General features: G+C 41.7%; 1 protein-coding gene across 1 annotated transcript in view; it reads left to right on the top strand.

The window, feature by feature from the left end:
• The window catches only part of LOC122553730 (lecithin retinol acyltransferase-like), a 31,002-nt gene extending 17,028 nt beyond the window's left edge, over positions 1-13,974 (top strand). Inside the window, exon 2 of the mRNA XM_043697997.2 lies at positions 13,312-13,974. Within this exon, the coding sequence (XP_043553932.1) occupies positions 13,312-13,464 (153 nt within the window). The 3' untranslated portion in view covers positions 13,465-13,974. The remainder of the gene's footprint in view (positions 1-13,311) is intronic.
• The last annotated feature ends 7,452 nt before the right edge of the window (positions 13,975-21,426 follow it).

Genomic DNA, 21,426 nt, shown 5'->3' with positions numbered 1-21,426 from the left:
TTTTTGAGTATCCATTCTTCTTGAATACATTGTATAGGTGGTTCTCCTCTGTTTTCTGAAGTTCGTCTGTGCTGCAGTGTGTGGTGGCTCGTTTGAATAGTGTTCTGATACAGCTTTGTTTGTGTGTGTTGGGATGGTTGCTGGTGTAGTTAAGTATTTGGTCAGTGTTTGTCGGTTTTCTGTATCCACAGGTTTGTAGTTCTCCATTGTCCTTTCTTTCGACTGTGACGTCCAGAAATGAGTTTGTTGTTGGTTTCTTCCTCCTTGGTGAACTTTATGCCAGTGCGGGTGTTGTTGATGATGTTAAATGTCTCTTCTATCTTGTTTCGTTTTGTGATGACAAAGGTGTCATCTACGTAGTGGACCCAGATTTTTGGTTTGATGGTTAGTAGGGCTGTTTGTTCTAGTCTTTGCATTACTGCTTCTGCTATGAATTCTGATAGTGGAGATCCCATGGGTGTGCCGTTGGTTTGTTTGTAGATTATGTTGTTGAAAGTGAAGTGGGTGGTGAAGCACAGGTCCACTAGCTTCATGATGTTTTCGTTGGTGATGTGATTGATGGTGGTTGAGGTGTGTGTGATGGTCTCTTTTAAAAGTGTGGCGAGTGTTTCCTTTGCTAGGTTGATATTGATGGAGTTGAACAGTGCTGTTACGTCGAATGAGATCATTGCTTTGTCTTCCTCTATTTTGGTGTTTTTGATGATTTTTAGGAATTCCTGGGTGGAGTGGATGGAGTGCTATGACTCTTCTACTAAGTATTTCAGTCTTGCTTGTAGTTCTTTGGCCAGTCTGTAAGTTGGTGTCTCTGGGTCTGAGTGGGGCTCCTGGATTATGGATTTTTGGTAGTCCGTAGAATCGTGGGGTGTTGGTCCCGTCGGGTTTCATTTTCTGGAATTCCGTCTTGTTTAATTGTCCGGAATTGTGTAATTTTCTTAGGAGATATGTAATTTTGTTTCCTAGTTGTGGGGTCAGGTCTAGCGCCACCTTTTGGTAGATGTTGGTGTCTGCCAGTAGTGCATTGGCTTTCTCTATGTAGTCCCTTCCTGAAGAAGGGCTAATGCCCGAAACATCGATTCTCCTGTTCCCTAGATGCTGCCTGACCTGCTGCGCTTTTCCAGCAACACATTTCCATCTCTGATCTCCAGCATCTGCAGACCTCACTTTCTCCTCAAACATTTCTCTATGTAGTCCCTTCTGTTCAGGATGACTGTGAGCCGACCTTTGTCTGCAGGTAATATAACGATATTTTTGTCTTTTTTGAGGTTTTCTAGGGCTTTCTTTTCTTGTGTGTTCAGTGTGTTTCCTTCCCTCTTTCGGCTCAGAGTAAGTGCAACTGTCTGTCTGATCATTTGTTATGTTTCTTCCGTGAGTTTGTTGTCCTTCAATGTGGTTTCTAATGCTGCCTTCTTGTCAGCGTCTCGATACGAAGCTGTATCAGAACACTATTCCAACAAGCCACATCACACTGCAGCACAGACGAACTTTGGAAAACAGAGGAGAACCACCTATACAATGTATTCAAGAAGAATGGATACTCAAAAAATACAGTCCGCAGATTCCTCAGGAACAAACCACGACAAGCAGACCTAACACAGCCAGAAACCCTAACCACCTTACCATACATCAAAGAAGTTTCAGAAATGACAGCCAAACTACTAAGACCCTTGGAATCCTAGTAGCACACAAACCCACCAACTAACAAACAAAAACTAACAAACTTAAAAGATCCAATATATCCCATGGACAAAACCAACATCATCTACAAAATTCCATGCAAGGACTGCCAGAAACGCTACGTAGGACAAACAGGAAGAAAGTTAGCCACCAGGATATACGAACACCAGCTAGCCACAAAAGGACACGATCCTCTCTCCCTCATAGCCCTACACATGGAGAAAAAAACCACCATTTGGACTGGGACAACACATCTATCCTGGGACAGGCTAAGCAAAGACATGCCAGAGAATTCCTAGAGGCCTGGCACTCCAACCACAACGCCATAAACAAACACATAGATCTAGATACCATCTATCAACCCCTCAGAAAATGAACAGGAAATGACATCACCACAAACTCCAGGAACCCCATCCAGGACAAACATATAAATAGAAAGCAGGAGACAACAGCTTCAATTCACTTGGACGTCGTCACTGATGATGTTACCTAGCCAGGTAATGAAACATCTGGATTGGCTTTCTCTATGTAGTCCCTCCTATACCCTAAACCTCAACCTGAGCTACAAACCTTGCAAAAAACCTGCATGGGTTTTGACTCTTTGAAGTCTGTTTGTTTTGAAGTATGAAGCATGCATATTCATTAGACTCCTCCCAATTCCCATTAGATTAGATTCCCTATAGTGTGGAAACAGGTCCGTCGGCCCAACAAATCCAAACCGACCCTCCGAAAAGTAACCCACCCGTCTCTGACTAATACACTTAACACTATGGGCAATTTAGCGTGGCCAATTCACCTGACCTGCACATCTTTGGACTGTGGGAGGAAACCAGAGCACCCAGAGGAAATCCACGTAGACACAGGGAGAATGTGCAAACTCCACACAGACAGTCGCCCAAGGCTATGAGGCTATGAGGTGCTATGAGGTGCTTGGTGCTATGAGGCAGCAGTGCCACCTCCTAAGGGAACAGGTTTCATCATCCTTTTGGGAAGAGCATTCCAAATCCTACCAATTGACTAACCATCTCTCCTCTCGGTATCCTTCATAACTACTTTGAATCCATGATCTCTAGATATTAATCCACATTCCAGAGGGAATATTTCCTCCCAAATTGTTCACTTAAAACCTCTCGTTACCTAGAATATTTATTTAGTTACCTTTTCCAACCTTTCCCCATTACAAGCTGAAGCTCTTGATCTTTGATAACAACATTCTCACAAACTTCTTCTGTTCCTATCTAAACGTTGATGATTTTTTCTTCTGTGTTACCTGGAATTGTTCTTAATTATCCATTTGAGACTTAGTCAGACATTTAAAAGTTGTAGCATGATCTCCTTCCTTTTATTCCCCTACTTAGAAATTTAGTAACTTAAATTTTTTACCCACCTTGTCAACACGGTATGCCATCTTTTTAAGATGTTATTATCCCAGTTGATGGTGATGCTAGACAAGTCAGATTCTGAAAAAGCTTGGCTTGATAGGTCATTTATTTTGTTTAGTTAGCTAACATAGTCAGTCACCGAAATATATTCACACATACACATAAGAAAGAAAAACAAGCCTAGCTGTATATATACATTGCAGTTACAAAGATCTTAACATAAATATTAAAACAAAGTTTAAACCTGTTTCTTAACATAGTAATAGTTACAGAAAATGCAGAAATGATTACTCAAATTTCAATCTTAAGTTTCTCCTTAACTGACTCTTTTCAGTATCTCTTTTTTAAACTGTAGAATCAGTATTACAATTCCTTTCTGATATTGTGGATCCTCACAATTCTGATAACTTAAACTTCTCAAACCTTTTCTGTTTTAAAATTTGCCTGGTTTGGATGTTCGCAAACTGGAAAAAGGAGATCCAATCCTGTTAGGAGAGTTTCTTAGCTAACTCTTCGAGGACAGAATCTAAAGCTTGCTTTGGAGGTCAACTCCTGATTCTATGTAACTGAAGTCTGAATTCTATGCTATGCAGTCGTAGAGTCATAGAGATGTACAGCAAGGAAACAGACCCTTCGGTCCAACCCGTCCATGCTGACCAGATATCCCAACTAAACCTAGTCCCACCTGCCAGCACAATAAAGTCTCATATACAGTCGCATAGATGGGTTAATTCCAGGAAGGGTAAGAGAGGTAGGTACCTAGTACAGAAGTCTTTTGTGGCACATATCCCTCCAAACCTTTCCTATTCATATACCCATACAAATGCCTCTTAAATATTGCAATTGTACCAGCCTTCACCACATTCTCTGGCAGCTCATTCTATACACGTACCACCCTCTGCGTGAAAAAGTTGCCCCTTAGGACTCCTTTATGTCTTTCCCCTCTCACCCTAAACCTATGCCCTCTAGTTCTGGACTCCCCCAACCCAGGGAAAAGACTTTGCCTATTTATCCTATCCATGCCTCTCATAATTTTGTAAACCTCTATAAGGTTTACAAAGAGGATTGATGAGGACAGAGCAGTAGATGTGATCTATATGGATTTCAGTAAGGCGTTCGACAAGGTTCCCCATGGGAGACTGATTAGCAAGGTTAGATGTCATGGAATACAGGGAGAAATAGCCATTTGGATACAGAACTGGCTCAAAGGTAGAAGACAGAGGGTGGTGGTGGAGGGTTCTTTTCCAGACTGGAGGCCTGTGACCAGTGGAGTGCCACAAGAATTGGTGCTGGGTCCTCTACGTTTTGTCATTTACATAAATGATTTGGATGCGAGCATAAGAGGTACAGTTAGTAAGTTTGCTGATGACACCAAAATTGGAGGTGTAGTGGACAGTGAAGAGGATTACCTCACATTACAACAGGATCTGGAACAGATGTGCCAATGGGCTGAGAAGTGGCAGATGAAGTTTAATTCAGATAAATGCGAGGTGCTGCATTTTGGGAAAGCAAATCGTAGCAGGACTTATACACTTCATGGGAACAGGAGAATCGACGTTTCGGGCATTAGCCCTTCTTCAGGAGTTTCAGGCTAATGCCCGAAACGTCGATTCTCCTGTTCCCTAGATGCTGCCTGACCTGCTGCGCTTTTCCAGCAACACATTTCCATCTCTGATCTCCAGCATCTGCAGACCTCACTTTCTCCTTATACACTTCATGGTCAGGTCCTAGGGAGTTTTGCTGAACAAAGAGACCTTGGAGTGCAGGTTCATAGCTCCTTGAAAGTGGAGGCGCAGGTAGATAGGATAGTGAAGAAGGCATTTGGTATGCTTTCCTTTATTGGTCAGAGTATTGAGTACAGAAGTCGAGAGGTCATGTTGCGGCTGTACACGACATTGGTTAGGCCACTGTTGGAATATTGTGAGCAATTCTGGTCTCCTTCCTATCAGAATGATGTTGTGAAACTTGAAAGGGTTCAGAAAAGATTTACAAGGATGTTGCCAGGGTTGGAAGATTTGAGCTATAGGGAGAGGCTGAACAGGCTGGGGTTGTTTTCCCTGGAGCGTCGGAGGCTGAGGAGTGACCTTATAGAGGTTTACAAAATTATGAGGGGCATGGATAGGATAAATAGGCAAAATCTTTTCCCTGGGGTTGGGGAGTCCAGAAGGAGAGGGCATAGGTTTAGGGTGAGAGGGGAAAGATATAAAGAGACCTAAGGTGCAACTTTTTCAAGCAGAGGGTGGTACGTGTATGGAATGAGTTGCCGGAGGAAGTGGGGGAGGCTGGTACAATTGCAACATTTAAGAGGCATTTGGATGGGTATAGGAATAGGAAGGGTTTGAAGGGATATGGGCCGGGTGCTGGCAGGTGGGACTAGATTTAGTTGGGATATCTGGTCGGCATGGACGGGTTGGACCGAAGAGTTTTGTTTCCATGCTGTACATCTCTATGACTGTATGACTCTATTATCCCTATATTCCATGAGATCTAACCTTGCTACCAATCTCACATGGGGAACCTTGTCAAACGCCTTAATGAAGTGCATATAGATCATGTCTACTGCTCTGGCCTCATCATCCTCTTTGTTACTTTTTCAAAAAACTCAATCATGTTTGTGAGACATGATTTCCCATGCACAAAGCCATGGTGACTATCCTTAATCAGTCCTTGCCTTTCCAAATACATGTAAATCCTGTCTGTCAGGATTGCCTCCAACAACTTGCCCAACACCAAGATCAGGCTCACTGGTCTATAATTCCCTGACTTATCCTTACCACCCTCCTTAAACAGTAGCATCATGTTTGCCAACTTCCAGTCTTCCGGCACCTCACCTTGTGACTATCGATGATACAAATATCTCAGCAAGAGGCCCAGCAATCACTTCCCTAGCTTCCCACAGAGTTCTCGGGTACACCTGATCAGGTCCTGGTGATTTATCCACTTTTATGCATTTCAAGACTTCCAGTACTTCCTCCTCTGTCATGTGGACATTTTTCAAGATGTCACCATCTATTTCCCTACATTTTATTTCTTCCATGTCCTTCTCCACAGTAAACACTGGTGCAAAATTCTCGTTTAGTATCTCCCCCATCTCCTGCGGTTCCACACAAAGGCTACCTTGCTCGGTTTAACCATTCAAAACTAGACTGAATTTAAAAATGATATCGTCTTTAAAATGAGATGAAGTGTATTCAGCAGTTTTAAGTTTTGAATCCTTTTCAACAGAATTGTTCTTCTGTGCATCTCTAAATGTACAAGTTTGAGCTTTTCTGATGATTTGGCTTGTATGTTCATTCTCTCAATGGGATAAACTGCTTAGCTCATTCCTGATGAAGGGCTTATGCCCAAAACGTTGATTCTCCTGCTCCTCGGATGCTGCCTGACCTGCTTTTCCAGCTTTTCCAGCACCACACTCTCGACTCTGATCTCCAGCATCTGCAGTGCTCATTTTCCCCCACGTGTGGTTTCACCAAGGCACTGTGCAATTGCAGAAAGGCATTGAATCCTCTGCCCCAGAAAAAAATCCCAATGATCTAAAAATCTGAATCCCCACCCTCTGCACCAATTCTTTAGTTTGTTCAAGAGGGGCGGATTGCATCTGAACTGGAGGGGGACTAATATCTTGGTGGCCAGGTTTGCTAGTGCTACAAGGGAAGGTTTAAACGAGATTGGCTGGGTGATGGGATTCCCAACAGCAGGGAGGCAAGTGCGAGGCTGGAAGTAAATACAGTAATCTGAGCCAGTAAAGACACAGATCAAGTTGGAGTATGACAGGGAGCAAGGAATGCCTGGTGAATTAAATTGTATCAATTTCAATGCAAGAGGGTTGACCGGTAAGGCTGATGAACTCAGGGCGTGGATAGGTACGTGGGACTGGGATATTATAGCCATTACAGAAACATGGCTAAAGGAATGACAGGACTGGCAGCATAATGTACCAGGGTGCAGGTGCTTTAGGTGGGACAGAGGTGGTGGAAAGAGGGGAGGGTGAGTTGTATTTTTGATTAAGGGGAGTATCACAGCAGTAATCAGATGAAATAACTGAAGGATAATCCAGTGAGGCTTTGTGGGTGGAGCGAAGAAATAAGAAGGAGATGGTGACACTATTGTGATTGAATTATAGGTCCCCAAATAGTCAACGAAATTAGAGGAACAAATATGCAGGGAGAATGGGGAGACTTGCAGGAGCAATAGAGTTGATCATAGTAGAGGATTTTAATTGACTGGGACTGCCATAGCGTTAAGGACTTAGATGGGGTGGAATTTGTTAAGTGCGTTCAGGAAAGTTTCCTCAAGCAATATATGGAGGGTCTTACTTGGGAAGGCACAAAACTCAACCTACTCTTGGGAAATAGGGCAGGATAGGTGACTGAGGTGACAGTGGGGGACCAGTGATCATCGTTCTATTAATTTTAAACTGGAGAATTATGGAGAAGGACAAAACTTGTCCACAGGTTCAAGTTCTAAAGTGGGGCAAGGCGAATTTTCATGGAATTGGACAGGAGCTTGCAGCGGCTGATTTGAGTAGTTTGTTTACAGGCAAAGGGACTTGCAGCAAGTGGGAGTGAGATAACTAAAGTTCAATGTCTGTATGTTCCTATGGGGGTGAAAGGCAAGGTTGACAGAAATAGGGAACTTTGGATGACAAGAAATATTGAGGCTTTGACCAGAAAAAAGGAGGCATGGCTCAGGTACAGACAACTGCTGTCAAGGGGATCCTGGATGTATATAGGGGATACAGGTGTTTACTGAAGACGGAAATCAGGAGGGCAACAAGGGGGTACGAGATAGCCTTGGCTGAGAAGATTAGGGTGAATCTAAAGAAGTTTTTTTAAGTATATTAAAAGGGAAGAGAATGACCAGAGAGAGAGAATAGGACCCCTCAAGGGCCAAAGTGCACATTTATGTGTAGGACCACAGGAGATGGGTGAGGTCTTCAATGAATATTTCTCCTCTGTGTTTACCATGGAGAAAGACATGAAGACTTGGGAACTTGGGCAAGTTCGTGGTCATATCTTGGAGATAATCCATATCACAGTAGAGCAGGTATTGGGTGTAATAGAATGTATGAAGGTGGATAATTCTCCTGGTCCTGACCAGATATATCCAAGAACCCTGCAAGAGGCTGGCAAAGAAATTGCGGGGGTCCTGGCTGATGTATTTGCATCATCAGTAGCCACAGGTGATATCCCAGATGATTGAAGTATAGCGAATCTGTGCCATTATTCAAGAAGAGCTGCAAAGAAAAACCTGGAAACTATAAACCAGTAAGCCTAACATCAGTGGTGGGTAAGTTACTTGAGAAGATTCTGAGGGATAAGATACACATACATTTAGAAAGACAAGGTTTGATTAGAAGTAGTCAGCATGTTTTGTGCATGGGAGATCTCTCAGCGTTCTTTGATGAAGTGACCAGGAAGGTTAATGAGGGCAGGGCAGTAGACGTCATCTATATGGATTTCTGTAAGGCCTTTGATAAAGTTCCACATGGTAGGCTGCTCTGGAAGGTTAGATCACATGGAATCCAGGAGAACTAGGCAAATTGGCTAGAAGGTAGGAAACAGAGGGTAATAGTGGAAGGATGCTTGTCGGACTGGAGTCTTGTGATGAGTGGAGTACCTCAGGGGTTGGTGCTGGGCCCATTACTGTTTGTTATCTATTATCAATGATCTGAATGATAATGTAAAAGGTATGATTAGTAAGTTTGCAGATGACACTAAAATAGGCAGTATTGTGGACCATGAGGAAGGTTATCAGAAATTGCAGCAGGACCTTGATCAGCTGGGGAAGTGGGCCGCGAAATGGTAAATGGAGTTTAATATAAATAAGTGTGAGGTGTTGCATTTTGGAAAGTCAAATCAAGGTAGGGGTTTCATGGTGAATGGTAGGGCCTTAGGTAGTGTAGTACAACAGAGGAACCTTGGAGTTCAGGTACACAGTTTTATTTTGTTTTATTAGAAAGTGGAGTCACAGGTAGACAGGACAGTGAAGAAAGCTTTTGGCACACTGGTCTTCATCAATCAGGCTTTGAGTATAGAAGTTGGGAAGTTGTTTTGCAGTTGTACAGGAAGTTGGTGAGGCCACACTTAGAGTATTGTGTTTAGCTTTGGTCACCTTGCTATAGGAAGGATGTGATTAAACTGGATAGAGTGCAGAAGAAATTTACAAGAATGTTACCAGGACTTAAGGGTCTGAGTTAAAAGAAGAGGTTGGACAAGCTAGGACATTTTTCTTTACAGCGTAGGGGACTGAGGGGTATCTTATAGAAGTGTATAAGATCATGAGAGGCGTGGATAGGGTGAATGCACTTTTTCCCAGGGTTTGGGGGGAATTGAGGACTAGAACACATCAGTTTAAGATTAGAGGGGAAAGCATAAAGGGGAACTTGAGGGGCAACTTGTTTATACAAGGGTGGTATGCATATGGAAAGAGCTGCCAGCGGAAATGGTTGAGGTGGGTACATTAACAATATTTAAAAGGCATTTGGGCAAATACATGGATAGGAAAGGTTTAGAAGGATATGGGCCAAGTGCAGGGAAATGGGGTTAACATGGACCGGTTTGGGCCAAAGGGCCTGTCTCTGTGCTGTAGGACTCTATGACTCTATGAATGTGAACATACCATTACGTCTTCACCATCTGCTGCACCTGCAAGCTTAGTTCCAGCAGCTGGTGTAGAAGGACGCACAAGACTCATTACACCTCCCCCTTTCCCAATCTATCACCAGCCATTATAAAAAATAACCTAACAAAGAATGAATTCAAGACCAGCTAATCCTAGTTTTGCAATGTGGGTACAATTGATTAATCTCATCCAATGGACAGGGGTAGCTTTGTCCATGGATTTGGCATTCTGTTGCCCAGGAAACATGAGCAGATAAATGGAAGCAATGGGTGCCAGGGAGCCCACTGGTTTTCTGTGAATGGACTCTTCCCTACTGTTCCATGGCTTCCATAGCAGCTACTTGCATTTATCCAATTGTTTTGCTGTTAAATGAAATAAACTTTTCCTGTGCTCCACTCTTTGTTCTATTTCCATCCATTACTGTGAAGCCACTATTCAGTACTGTGTCTGGAATATTGAAAGTTATTTCCCTAATGAAGTTGTTTCAAGCTTTCAGTTTTTGTTTATTTAAGTGAGTTCATTTAGGATTGCTTTCAGCTTTGTAGTTTGAGGCTAAGTCTTCGTGTGTGGACTTAGAAACAGACCTAAAAATTGTCTTCAAACAAGTTTTTAACCATTTCAGAGCCTAAATTAAGATGGGTGAGTTCTATTAATATAAAGCTGCAACTTGATCAATCAATTTAAGAATCTACATATGGAAAATATTAACTATTAAGTCTAAAAAAAAAAGATCAGCATAATTTCAAATATCATTTGACCACTGTCTCTAGAACTTGTAAGATGTGACAGTTGCAAATAGGGAGCGTGGTCATTCAAAAAAGTGGCTGATACATATTTAATAGTTGCATGCTTGGATAATGTACTAACTTATGCTTGTACAGTTGGTCCAAATTGGGAGATTGCATGAGTGACATTCCAAGGACACACTTAGACTTGTTCAGGCCTTTGGAGCTGGGGAAGACAGGTGTTTTGGAGTGATGTGTGGGGGAGGTAGGGGTAGGATTGTTGGAATGAGTGGGTAACGTGAACAAGTATTTTTTGTTCTGGGGCTTATGTTCTAATGCATTAATAAAGCATCTTCATTGAAAGGTAAAGATAGTATCTAATTTTGATTATGATTATGATTATGAGAATGGCATGGTGACTCAGTGGTTAGCATCTGCTGCCCCACAGCGCCAGGAACCCAGTTTCGATTCCAGCCTCGGGCGACTATCTGTGTGCAGTTTGTACATTCTCCCTGTGTCTGCATGGGTTTCCTCCAGGTGCTCCGGTTTCCTCCCACATTCCAAAGATGTGCAGGATAGGTGAATTGACCATACTAAATTGCCCGGAGTGTTAGATGCATTAGGGGTAAATGTGAGGAAATGAGTCTGGGTGGGTTACTCTTCGGAGGGTCGGTATGGACTTGTTGGGCCGAAGAGCCTTTTTCCACACTAGGAAATCTAATCGAATTTAATTTTTTGTACAGGTACTATTAACTACATAATATTCCATCCAATCACCTAGGAATGAAAAATTTCATATTTCAAATTTCAACTGATGTTAAATTTCTTCCAAAAGTTTTAAAATCACAAAATAAGAAGAAACTGAATGATATTTGTATATATAATTTGTTTTTCTTTTCCTTATTTTAAATCTCTTTAGAAACATTACATTGCTTATCTGCAAGGTTGCATGTTAATTTTATTTAATACCTACCCACTCCTCAGCTTTCTAAACTCTTTTAGATATCAATTTTCCCCTATTCTGTTTCAACTTTAGAACTGGTCCCTATACCTGAGGATTTCAAGTGTATTCAGCTCCTCTCTCTTTTATGGGTGTAATGTTTCAGGAGAGAGTCCGATGTGCACAATTTAGAAATTTCAGTCCCTTTTTGGTTTTATTGCCCTTTGATTGCGGTAATCAGTGAACTTCATTGAGAACTTTATTTGCCTGTTTTGCTGTGATGGATAGAGAGATTTTCTTCACAACAAATGTGACAGAATTTGTATGCAGTTATGTTTCAAGACCTTGTTCACAGATATAAAATCAATGTTGCTTTGCCATATAATTAAAATGAAAGATATTAGTTTTGGATGGTAGTCAGAACTTCCTTTGTTTTCTCTGGTTTGATATAGCAACTGAATAACGGAATGAAGGCCAACCAGACACCATCCACAGCAGACAATGAATAAATGTCTGAAAAGTTTAGACAACATCCTCACAATTAGAGTCATAGAGATGTACAGCACAGAAACAGACCTTTTGGTTCAACTCGTCCAGGCTGACCAGATATCCTAAACTAATCTAGTCCCATTTGCCAGCATTTGACCATATCCCTCTGAACCTTTCCTATTCACATACCCATCCAAATGCCTTTTAAATGTTACAATTGTACCAGCCACCAACACCTCCTCTGGCAGCTCATTCCATTGACGCACTGCTCTTTGTGAAAAATTAGTCCCTTAGGTCCATTTTATATCTTTCCCCTATCACCCTAAACCTATGCCCTTTACTTCTGGACTCCCCCACCCCAGGGAAAAAAACCTTCTCCATTTATTCTATCTATGCCCATCACGATTTTATAAACCTCTGTAAGGTCACCTCTCAGTCTCCGACACTCCAGGGAAAACAGCCTATTCAGCCTCTTCCTATAACTCAAATCCTCCAACCCTGGCAACATCTTTGTAAATCTCTTCTAAACACTTTGAAGTCTCACAACAGCCTTCCGATAGGAAGGAGATCAGAAGTGCACACAATATTCCAAAAGTGGCCTAACCAATGTCTTGTACAGCTGCAACATGACCTCCCAACTCCTGTACTCAATATTCTAACCAAGAAAGGAAAGCATTCCAAACGTCGACTTCACTGTCTAGTATATCTGTGACTCTGCATGCAAGGAACTATGAACCTGCATTCCAAGTTATCTTTGTTCAGCAACACTTCACAGGACCTTACCATTAAGTGTACAAGTCCTGCTCTGATTTGTTTTTCCAAAATGCAGCACCTCGCAATTATCTAAACTGCATCTGCCATTGGCCTCAGCCCCCTGGCCCATCTGACCAAGATCCCATTTTACTCTGAGGTAACCTTCTTTACTGTTCACTATAACTCCAACTTTCGTGTCATCTGCAAATTGTAACTATGCCTCCTATGTTCACATCCAAATAATTTATCTAAATGTCAAAAAGCAGTGGACCCAGCACCGATCCTTGTGGCACACCACTGGTCACAGGGCTCCAGTCTGAATTGTCAGCCATAAAAAAATTCCAATTAATGTAAGAAAATTGTGTTGGATTTTGTTTTTATTTTGCTTTTCTTAATTTTATGTAAAGGTCACAAGTAGTGTTATTGGATATTCAGTATCATCTGACATCTTATATTTATAGTAGATTTGTGTATTGTAGATTAATTTGTACTAAGTGTATTTTAAGATTCCCCAGATAATTCTAGGTTCAAACTTGCAACAAATCTTAAATTCATGGCATTCAAACTTGGATCCAGTATTGCAATACTTTAAGGATTTCTTTGGGGATCACTTATTGACTACAATTTTCTGTATATTGTAAATAATACTTGCTCAGTAATAATCCTGAACTGGTTGTGCTGCCACAGTTGAATTTTAAATAACTTGCAATGTTTTATTTTGCAGTTTTGTGAAGCAGTGAAGACTGTAATTCGGGACCAGAGGAGTGTTTTTGTCACCGCTGCTTTAGGACTGGCTGGAATTTTCTGGCTGGGTTTTGGGCCCTCCACCACTCTCCCTACAGTACTCATACCATTCTTCCTATGGATGGCTGGCTAATTTATGCAGTGACTTCCAAAACAATGTAAATATGTGTTATAGCAGTCTAATTATGTACAAAGAAAAGCAATATGATTTATAAATATTCATCCATTTCAGTAAAAATTAATTTGTCCCTTTGCGAGCTGTAGCTCCATTATTACAGAAAATAAAATTGTATTTGGCTTACAGTCTAACCTTGAATAGAAATGTTTGTACTGAGTAGACTCCTAAAATCAAATATTTTAATGTGACTTTCTTGCTTTGTAACATTAACGATACGCTATGTTTGAAATCTTGAATTTTTTAAAGAACAATTTTATATTTTGACTATTCCTCTATATTTTTTGTTTTACTTACTTATACTAATGGATCAGCTTTGACCACATGGACATCATACACCATTGACTGAATGTATATTTGGTCAGAGAACATTAACAGTTTTATTTTTAAAAAATGGCACTATAAGTACTGTGGACAGTAGGTTACATGATTTTCAGATTAAATAAACAAAATAGTTTTTAAAATCTACTCAGTTTATCTTTTATTTTGTTGGCACATACAAGCATTACCTACTTTAAACACCACAATGTCTGTACAGTCAATTTACACCTCAGGCAAGCTTCAATTCATCATTAAAAAAATCATGTTTTTAAAGAGAGTGACAATTTTGTTGGGAAAGGAAAGGAAATCTTGGTAACCAATGATGGAGAGATTATCCTAATTAGAACTTCAGCAACATTTTACTCAAAGTGGCGAGTGTACTGTCTTTTAAACTCTCCACCCCCAGACATTACTTGTAAATTTCTGGGAATCTATAAGTCACACTTTGACTCCTGCAATTACTAAAACAATTAGGATTTTAATATGTGTGCCCTAAAATTAATTGGAATAGGTGCACTGAAACCAGCTTAGAATCGTATGCCTTGTCTGGTTTGACAAGGTAAATTTATTCCAGGTAAATTTATTATATAACAGTTCTAATCCACTGAATTTTATCATGTCTTAGTGAATTGGGTTTTTTTTTAGATTAGATTACTTACAGTGTAGAAACAGGCCCTTCGGCCCAACAAGTCCACACCGACCCGCCAAAGCACAACCCACCCATACCCCTACATTTACCCCTTACCTAACACTAGGGGCAATTTAGCATGGCCAATTCACCTGACCTGCACATCTTTGGACTGTGGGAGGAAACTGGAGCACCCGGAGGAAACCCACGCAGACACGGGGAGAACGTGCAAACTCCACACAGTCAGTTGCCTGAGACAGGAATTGAACCCGGGTCTCCAGCGCTGTGAGACAGCAGAGCTAACCACTGTGCAACCGTGCCGCCCATAGGGTGGGGAAAGACTGAACATATTAAGATCTTTTAGAGTGAAGACTATATCCACAGGCCTTTCAATAGTAATATTATTAATAAAACTAATGTTACTTGTATTTGATTGCCACTATGCAATAAATCACATTTTGTTTAAGACAAAAGACTTTTCTCATTAAGATTTCTCATGAGTTGTTTTCTCTACCACTGCAACCAAGTAGGACTTCAGACACAGTCAAAGAAAAATGGTGGAAGAAAATTACGCCGATCACAAGGTGGTTGTGGTTGATAGCACCACACATACAACATGGCAGCAGCATCGGCCATCATTGGTTAAAATCACAAGGTAACAATGTGAGAATTCCAATAGATACAAAGCTTGGAAAACGAGTGTTGGACTTTTATAGCATGAAAAGACCTTACAATTGTAAGAATTACTCATACAGACAGTTGGCAGTTTAAGAATAAAAGAGCCCACAGACAAATACATGAAAAGATCAAAAGAGTTACAGCATTTAATGAGAAAGTCTTTCACTCAAGACCTGATAAAGAGTTGCACAAAAGCAAATGTGAGATAGAATCTGCCATGTGTGACTAGTCCCTATCAGGAAGCAATGATCTGTAGGAGTCCTGATTAGAGATTCAGCTCGGAAGATAACTGACAATGAAGCTCTGAGTGTAAAGTTAAGAATCCCTGTTGGGCAAGGAAAAATCTTTAAATGAACAGACTGGTGTTAAAAAGGAGTACGTGCAGCTTATGAGCTTTGTACCCAAAACAAGTGGATGCTACAAGACATGGTCAAAGAATGGAAATCAAGGGCTTTGGATGTAAATTAAACTGAGGGTACAACAAGGTACAAAAAGCCAGAATTTACATGTTAATAGAGCAACTAAAAAACTTGAGCAGACATAGTCTCTCAGAAAAAGAATGTAAGGTGACTCTCGGTACCATGATAAGAGTGAGCGATCCATAATTTAAATTATGAAGCATGAAGAATTTATTAAGGTCGCAAGTACCAGATATATTTGGGAATGTGGACATTGTTTATGAATGGCAGGAAATCTCAATTTTTACCTGAAAGAGGCAAATCCTCCATTTTCACTACAAATTATAGAACTCCCCCTTCCCCAGTAAGCAGTAAAGAGATACAGACTTGCAATATTACAGAATTTTATGCTATAATAGCAGGAAAATAAAACAGTAATGATATGCTGAAGAGTAAGGATCTATTTGGGGAAGAGAGTAAAAGCAGCAGAAATTCTGCAGAATTTTTAACATTTTCAAGTATGGAGAATAAATAATAGCATTAGAAACAACGGACAGAAGAAATCATCATTTCTGGCAGTCTTAAGTTCAGAGTTGGGCCAAATAGAAGGAGCAAATTACTGCAGATGCTGCGATCTATGCTGAAAACAAAAAAAAATGTGAGAAATCACAGCAGGTCAGGCAGCATCCGTGGAGAGAAAGCTAGCTGATGTTTTGAGTCCTGACGACTCTTCATCTGAGCTGACGTGAAGTGTGGAGGGGACAGCATTTATGCAGTAGGGGGGAGGATTGGAATGCTGGGCAAGACAAGGTGTTGACAGTGCAGATTAAATGATTGGAAGAACAATAGTGTGTCTAACTGTTAGACTGAAAAGAGCAGACAGTCCCACTAGAAGAAGGGTATAGAGGGGTACGGAAGGGAGAGAGGGCATCATGACAGAGAACAAGTAAAGCTAAAAGAAGGGGAAGGAATGGGATGGGTTCGCAATCTGAAGGTGCTGAACTCAATATTAAGTGCAGAAGGTTATAAAGTGTCTAGTTTGAAGAGGAGATGTTTCTCCAGTTTGCGCTTTGATTCACTGGAGCATTGCAGCATGCTGAAGACAGACAAGTGGTCATGCAAGCAAGACGCAGTGTTGAAATGACCGGCCACAGGAAGGTTGGAGTCCTGCTTGAGTAGAGATCAGAGATGTTCTGCAAAGCGGTCATCCAGGCTGCGTTTGGTTTCCCCAGTGTAGAGTAATTCACATTGGATGCAGTGAATGCAATACACACAGTTGGAGGAGGAACACATACAGGTGAAATGCTGCTTCACTTGGAAAGATTGTTTAGGCCCTTGGATGGCGAGCAGGGAGAGGATGAAGGGGCAGATGCTGCACTTTCTGTGGTTTATGGGAAGGTGCCGACGGAAATGGGGGTGGCGTTGGTGGTTGAGGATGGACTAGGGTGTCCAGGAGGGAACGGCCTCTGTGAAAGCTGGGGAGTGAGGGGAAGATGTCTTTGGTGGTGGCGTTCTGCTGGAGTTGCCTAAAATGGCAGAGAATGCCCCTTTGAATGTGGAGGCTGGTGGGTTGAAAAGTGGGGACAAGGGGATCATGCTGGTGAGAGTGATGGGAAGGGGCAAGAACGGAAGCATGGGTGATAGGTCAGATGTGGTTAAGGGCCCTGACACCCACAATGGCTGGGAAACCATGGTCATGAAAGAAGCAAGCCATGTTAGCAGCACTGTTTTGGAAGATGGCATCATCCAAACAAATGTGACATAGGTGAAGGAACTGGGAGACTGTGATGGAGTCCTTGCATGACATGGACAGCTGTAGTGAAGTTAGCTATGGGAGTCAGTGGATATGTAGTGGATGGCAATGGAAAATTTGTTTCCTGAAATAGAGATGGAGATGTCAGGGAAAGGAAGGGAAATGTCGGAGATGGACCATATGAAAGTTATAGAGGGGTGGACACTCGAGGCAAAATGAATAAGTTTCAGGCGGAAGTATGAAGCGGTACCGAAGCAGCCATCAATGTATCGAGAAATAGAGTTGTGGGAGGAACCAGTTGAGGACTGGAACAAGGGTTGTTCTACATACCCAAAACAGAGACAGGCATAGCCACATCATGTGCGGGTGCCCACAGCCACACTTTGGCTTGGCAGAACTGAGGCGGATTCAAGGAGAAATTGTTCCGTGAGAGAACAAGTTCAGCCAAGTGGAGGAGAAGTGATGATGGATGGGGATTCTTCAGGCCTCTGATCGAGGAAGAAGCCAACAGCTCTCACACCATCTTGGTGAGAAATGGATATATAGAAGGATTGGACATCACGGTGAAGAGAAGGCAGTGAGGGCCAGGGAACAGGAAATTGCCAATATGGAAGAGGGCATCAGAGGAATCGCAAATGTGCATAGCCAAGGTCTGTACAAGTGGAGAGAGGATGGAATCAAGGTAGGATGAAATGAGCTCAATGGGGCAGAAACAGGCTGATTCTTTTGGGTCAAAGAGAATACAGATTTGGTTACCTTGGAACAAACAGCTATTAAGTTACAGGATTGATTCTAAACTAGACACTAAATCGCAACCTAAATCACAAGCTCAACAAATAAATACACTATTGTATTCAATAGGACTTGGAGACAAGGAGATATACAGCATGGAAACAGATCTATAAATCTGGGCCCATTTGACCCATAGCCCTCTAAATCCTTCCTATTCATATACCCATCCAGATGCCTTTTAAATGTTGTAATTGTACCAGCCTCCACCACTTCCTCTGGCAGCTCATTCCACATACGTACTACTCTCTGTGTAAAAAATGTTGCCCTTTAGGTCCCTTGTAAATCTTTCCCTTCTCACCCTCTGGTTTTGGACTCCCCCACCCCAGGGAAAAGAACTTGTGTATTTACTCTATCCAGGTCCCTCATGATTTTATAAACATCTATAAGGTCACCCCTCAGCCTCCAATGCTCTAAGAAAAACAGCCCCTGCCTATTCAGCCTTTCCCTATAGCTCAAACCCTCCAACCCTGGCAACATCTTTGTAAATCTTTTCTGAACAAGATTTCAAGTTTCACAACATTCTTCCTATAGCAGGGAAATTAGAATTGCATGCAGTATGACCAAACCAATGTCCTGTACAGCCGTAATATGACCTCCAGACGCCTATACCCAATGCACTGACAATTAAAGGCAAGCATATCAAATGCCTTCTTCACTATCCTGTCTACCTGGGACACCACTTTCAAAGAACTATGAACGTACACTCCAAGGTCTCTTAGTTCAGCAACAGTCCTCAGAACCTTACCATTAAGACTATATCAGCACCTCACATTTATCTAAATGAAACTCCATTTGCCATTCCTCAGCCCACTGGCCCATCCGATTAAGATCCCATTGTACTCTGAGGTAATCTTGGGTGTCTACTACACCTCCAACTTTGGTGTCATTTGCAAACTTACTAACCATACCTCTATGTTTACATTCAAATCATTTATGTAAATGACAAAAAGCAATGGGCCCAGCACTGACCCTTGTGGCACATTACTGGTCACAGGCCTCCAGTCTGAAATGCAACCCTCCACCACCACCCTCTGTGTTCTACCTTCAAGCCAGTTCTGTATCTAAATGGCTAGTTCTCCCTGTATTCCATGTGATCTCACATGGAGTCCAGCATGGGAAACTTTGTCGAACGCCTTACTGAAGTCCATATAGATCATGTCCACCGCTCTGCTCTCATCAATTTTCTTCGATACTTCTTCAAAAAACTCAATCAAGTTTGTGAGACACGATTTCCCACAAAGCCATGTTGACTAATCAGTCCTTTCTTTTCCAAATACATGTAAATCCTGTCCCTCAAGATTGCCTCCAACAACTTGCCCACCATCGATGTTAGGCTCACCACTATATAGTTCCCTGGCTTGTCCTTACCACCTTTCTTAAACAGTGGCACCACGTTAGCCAACCTCCAGTCTTCCGGCACCTCACCTGTGACTATCAATTATACAAATATCTCAGCAAGGGGCCCAGTAATCACTGCCTTAGCTTCCCACTGAATTCTAGGGTACACCTGATCAGTTCCTGGGGATTTATCCACTTTTATGCATCTTAAAACATCCAGCACTTTCTCATCTGTAATATGGACATTTTTCAAGAGGTCACTATTTATGTCTCAACATTCTCTTGTCCTTCTCTGCAGTAAACACTGATGCAAAATATTCATTTCTATCTCCCCCTTCTCCTGAGGTTACATACATAGGCAGCCTTGCTGATTTTTAAGGGACCCTATTCTTTCCCTAATTACCCTTTTGTCCTTAATGTGTTCGTAGAATCCCTTTGGATTCTCCTTAACCCAATTTGCCAAAGCTATCTCATGTCGCTTTTTGCCCTTCTGATTTCCTGCTTAAATATCCTCCTCCTGCCTTTAAACTCTTCTAAGACTTCACTCAATTTCTGCTGTCTATACCTGACATATGCTTCCTTCTTATTCTTGATAAAATCCTCAATTTCTGCAGTCATCACAGCATTCCATTCACCTACCAACCTTGCCTGTCACCCTAACAGAAATATACTGTTTCTGGACTCCTGTTATCTAATTTTTGAAGGCTTCCATTTTCCAGCCCGTCCCTTTACCTTTGAACATTCAGGCTCCAGTTAACTTTTGAAAGATCTTGTCTAATATCATCAAAATTGGCCCCCCTCCAATTTAGAACTACAACTTTCAGATCTTTCCATCACTACTTTAAAATTCATAGAATTATGGTCGCTGGCCCCAAAGTGCTCCCCCACTGACACCTCAGTCACCTGCCCTGACTTATTTCCCAAGAGTAGATGAGGTTTTGCAGCTTCTCAATATGATACACTCACATACTGAATCAGAAAATTTTCTTGTACACGCTTAATAAATTTCTCTCCGTCCAAACCCATGATGCTATGGCAGTCCCAGCCTGTGTTTGGAAATTTAAAATCCCCAACCATAACCACCCTATTATTCTTACAGATAACTGAGATCTCCTCATAAACTTGTTTCTCAATTTCCCACTGACTATCAGAGGGTCCATAGTACAATTCCAATAAGGTGATCATCTATTTCTTATTTTTCAGTTTCACCCAAATAACTTCCCTGGACTTATTCCCAGGAATGTCCTCTGTAAATACAGCCATAAAGTTATCTATAATAAAAGTCACCACTCCTCCTCTCTTGCCCACCCCTGGAACATTAAGCTGCAGTCCTGTCCATCCCAGAGCCATTTTTCTCTAATTGCTACAATATCCCAGTCCCATGTTCCTAACTATGTCCTGAGTTCATCTGCCTTACCTGTTAGGCCTCTTGCATTGAAACGAATGCAGTTTAATTTATCAGTCTTACCTTGTTCTCTGCTTTGTCCCTGCCTGCCCTGTCTGTTTGACTTACTCCTTTTCCCAAGTGAAGCAGCCTCAGACTGATCCCCTTTATCACTAGGCGCACCACCTCCAACCCCTCCTCTACCTTCCTTTCCCCCACCCCAACCGTACTAGTTTAAATCCTCCCCAGCAGCTCTAGTAAATCTCCCTGCCAATATATTCGTCCCTTCCAATTCCAGTGCAATTTGTCTTTCTTGTACAGGTCACTTCTACTCCAAAAGAAACTTCAATGGTCCAGAAATGGTCCTTTTCCCCGGCATGAGCTCCTCAACCATACATTCATCTGCTCTATCCTCCTATTCCTATCCTCACTAGCTCATGGTATTGGGAGTAAACCAGATATTACTACCTTCAAGGATCTACTTTTTAAATTCCTAGCTAACTTCCTATATTCTCTCTTCAGAATCTCATTTTCCCTTCCTATATTGTTAGTTCCAATATGTACAACAACCTCCTGCTGGTCCCATTCCCCTGTGAGAATATTCAGGACCCTCTCAGAGGTGTCTTTG

This window comes from Chiloscyllium plagiosum, unplaced genomic scaffold (assembly GCF_037043375.1).
Source record: "Chiloscyllium plagiosum isolate Xiang-an unplaced genomic scaffold, Cpla_swu_hap1 HiC_scaffold_1, whole genome shotgun sequence".
Lineage (NCBI taxonomy): Eukaryota > Metazoa > Chordata > Chondrichthyes > Orectolobiformes > Hemiscylliidae > Chiloscyllium > Chiloscyllium plagiosum.
This window is presented reverse-complemented; position numbering and strand designations above follow the sequence as displayed.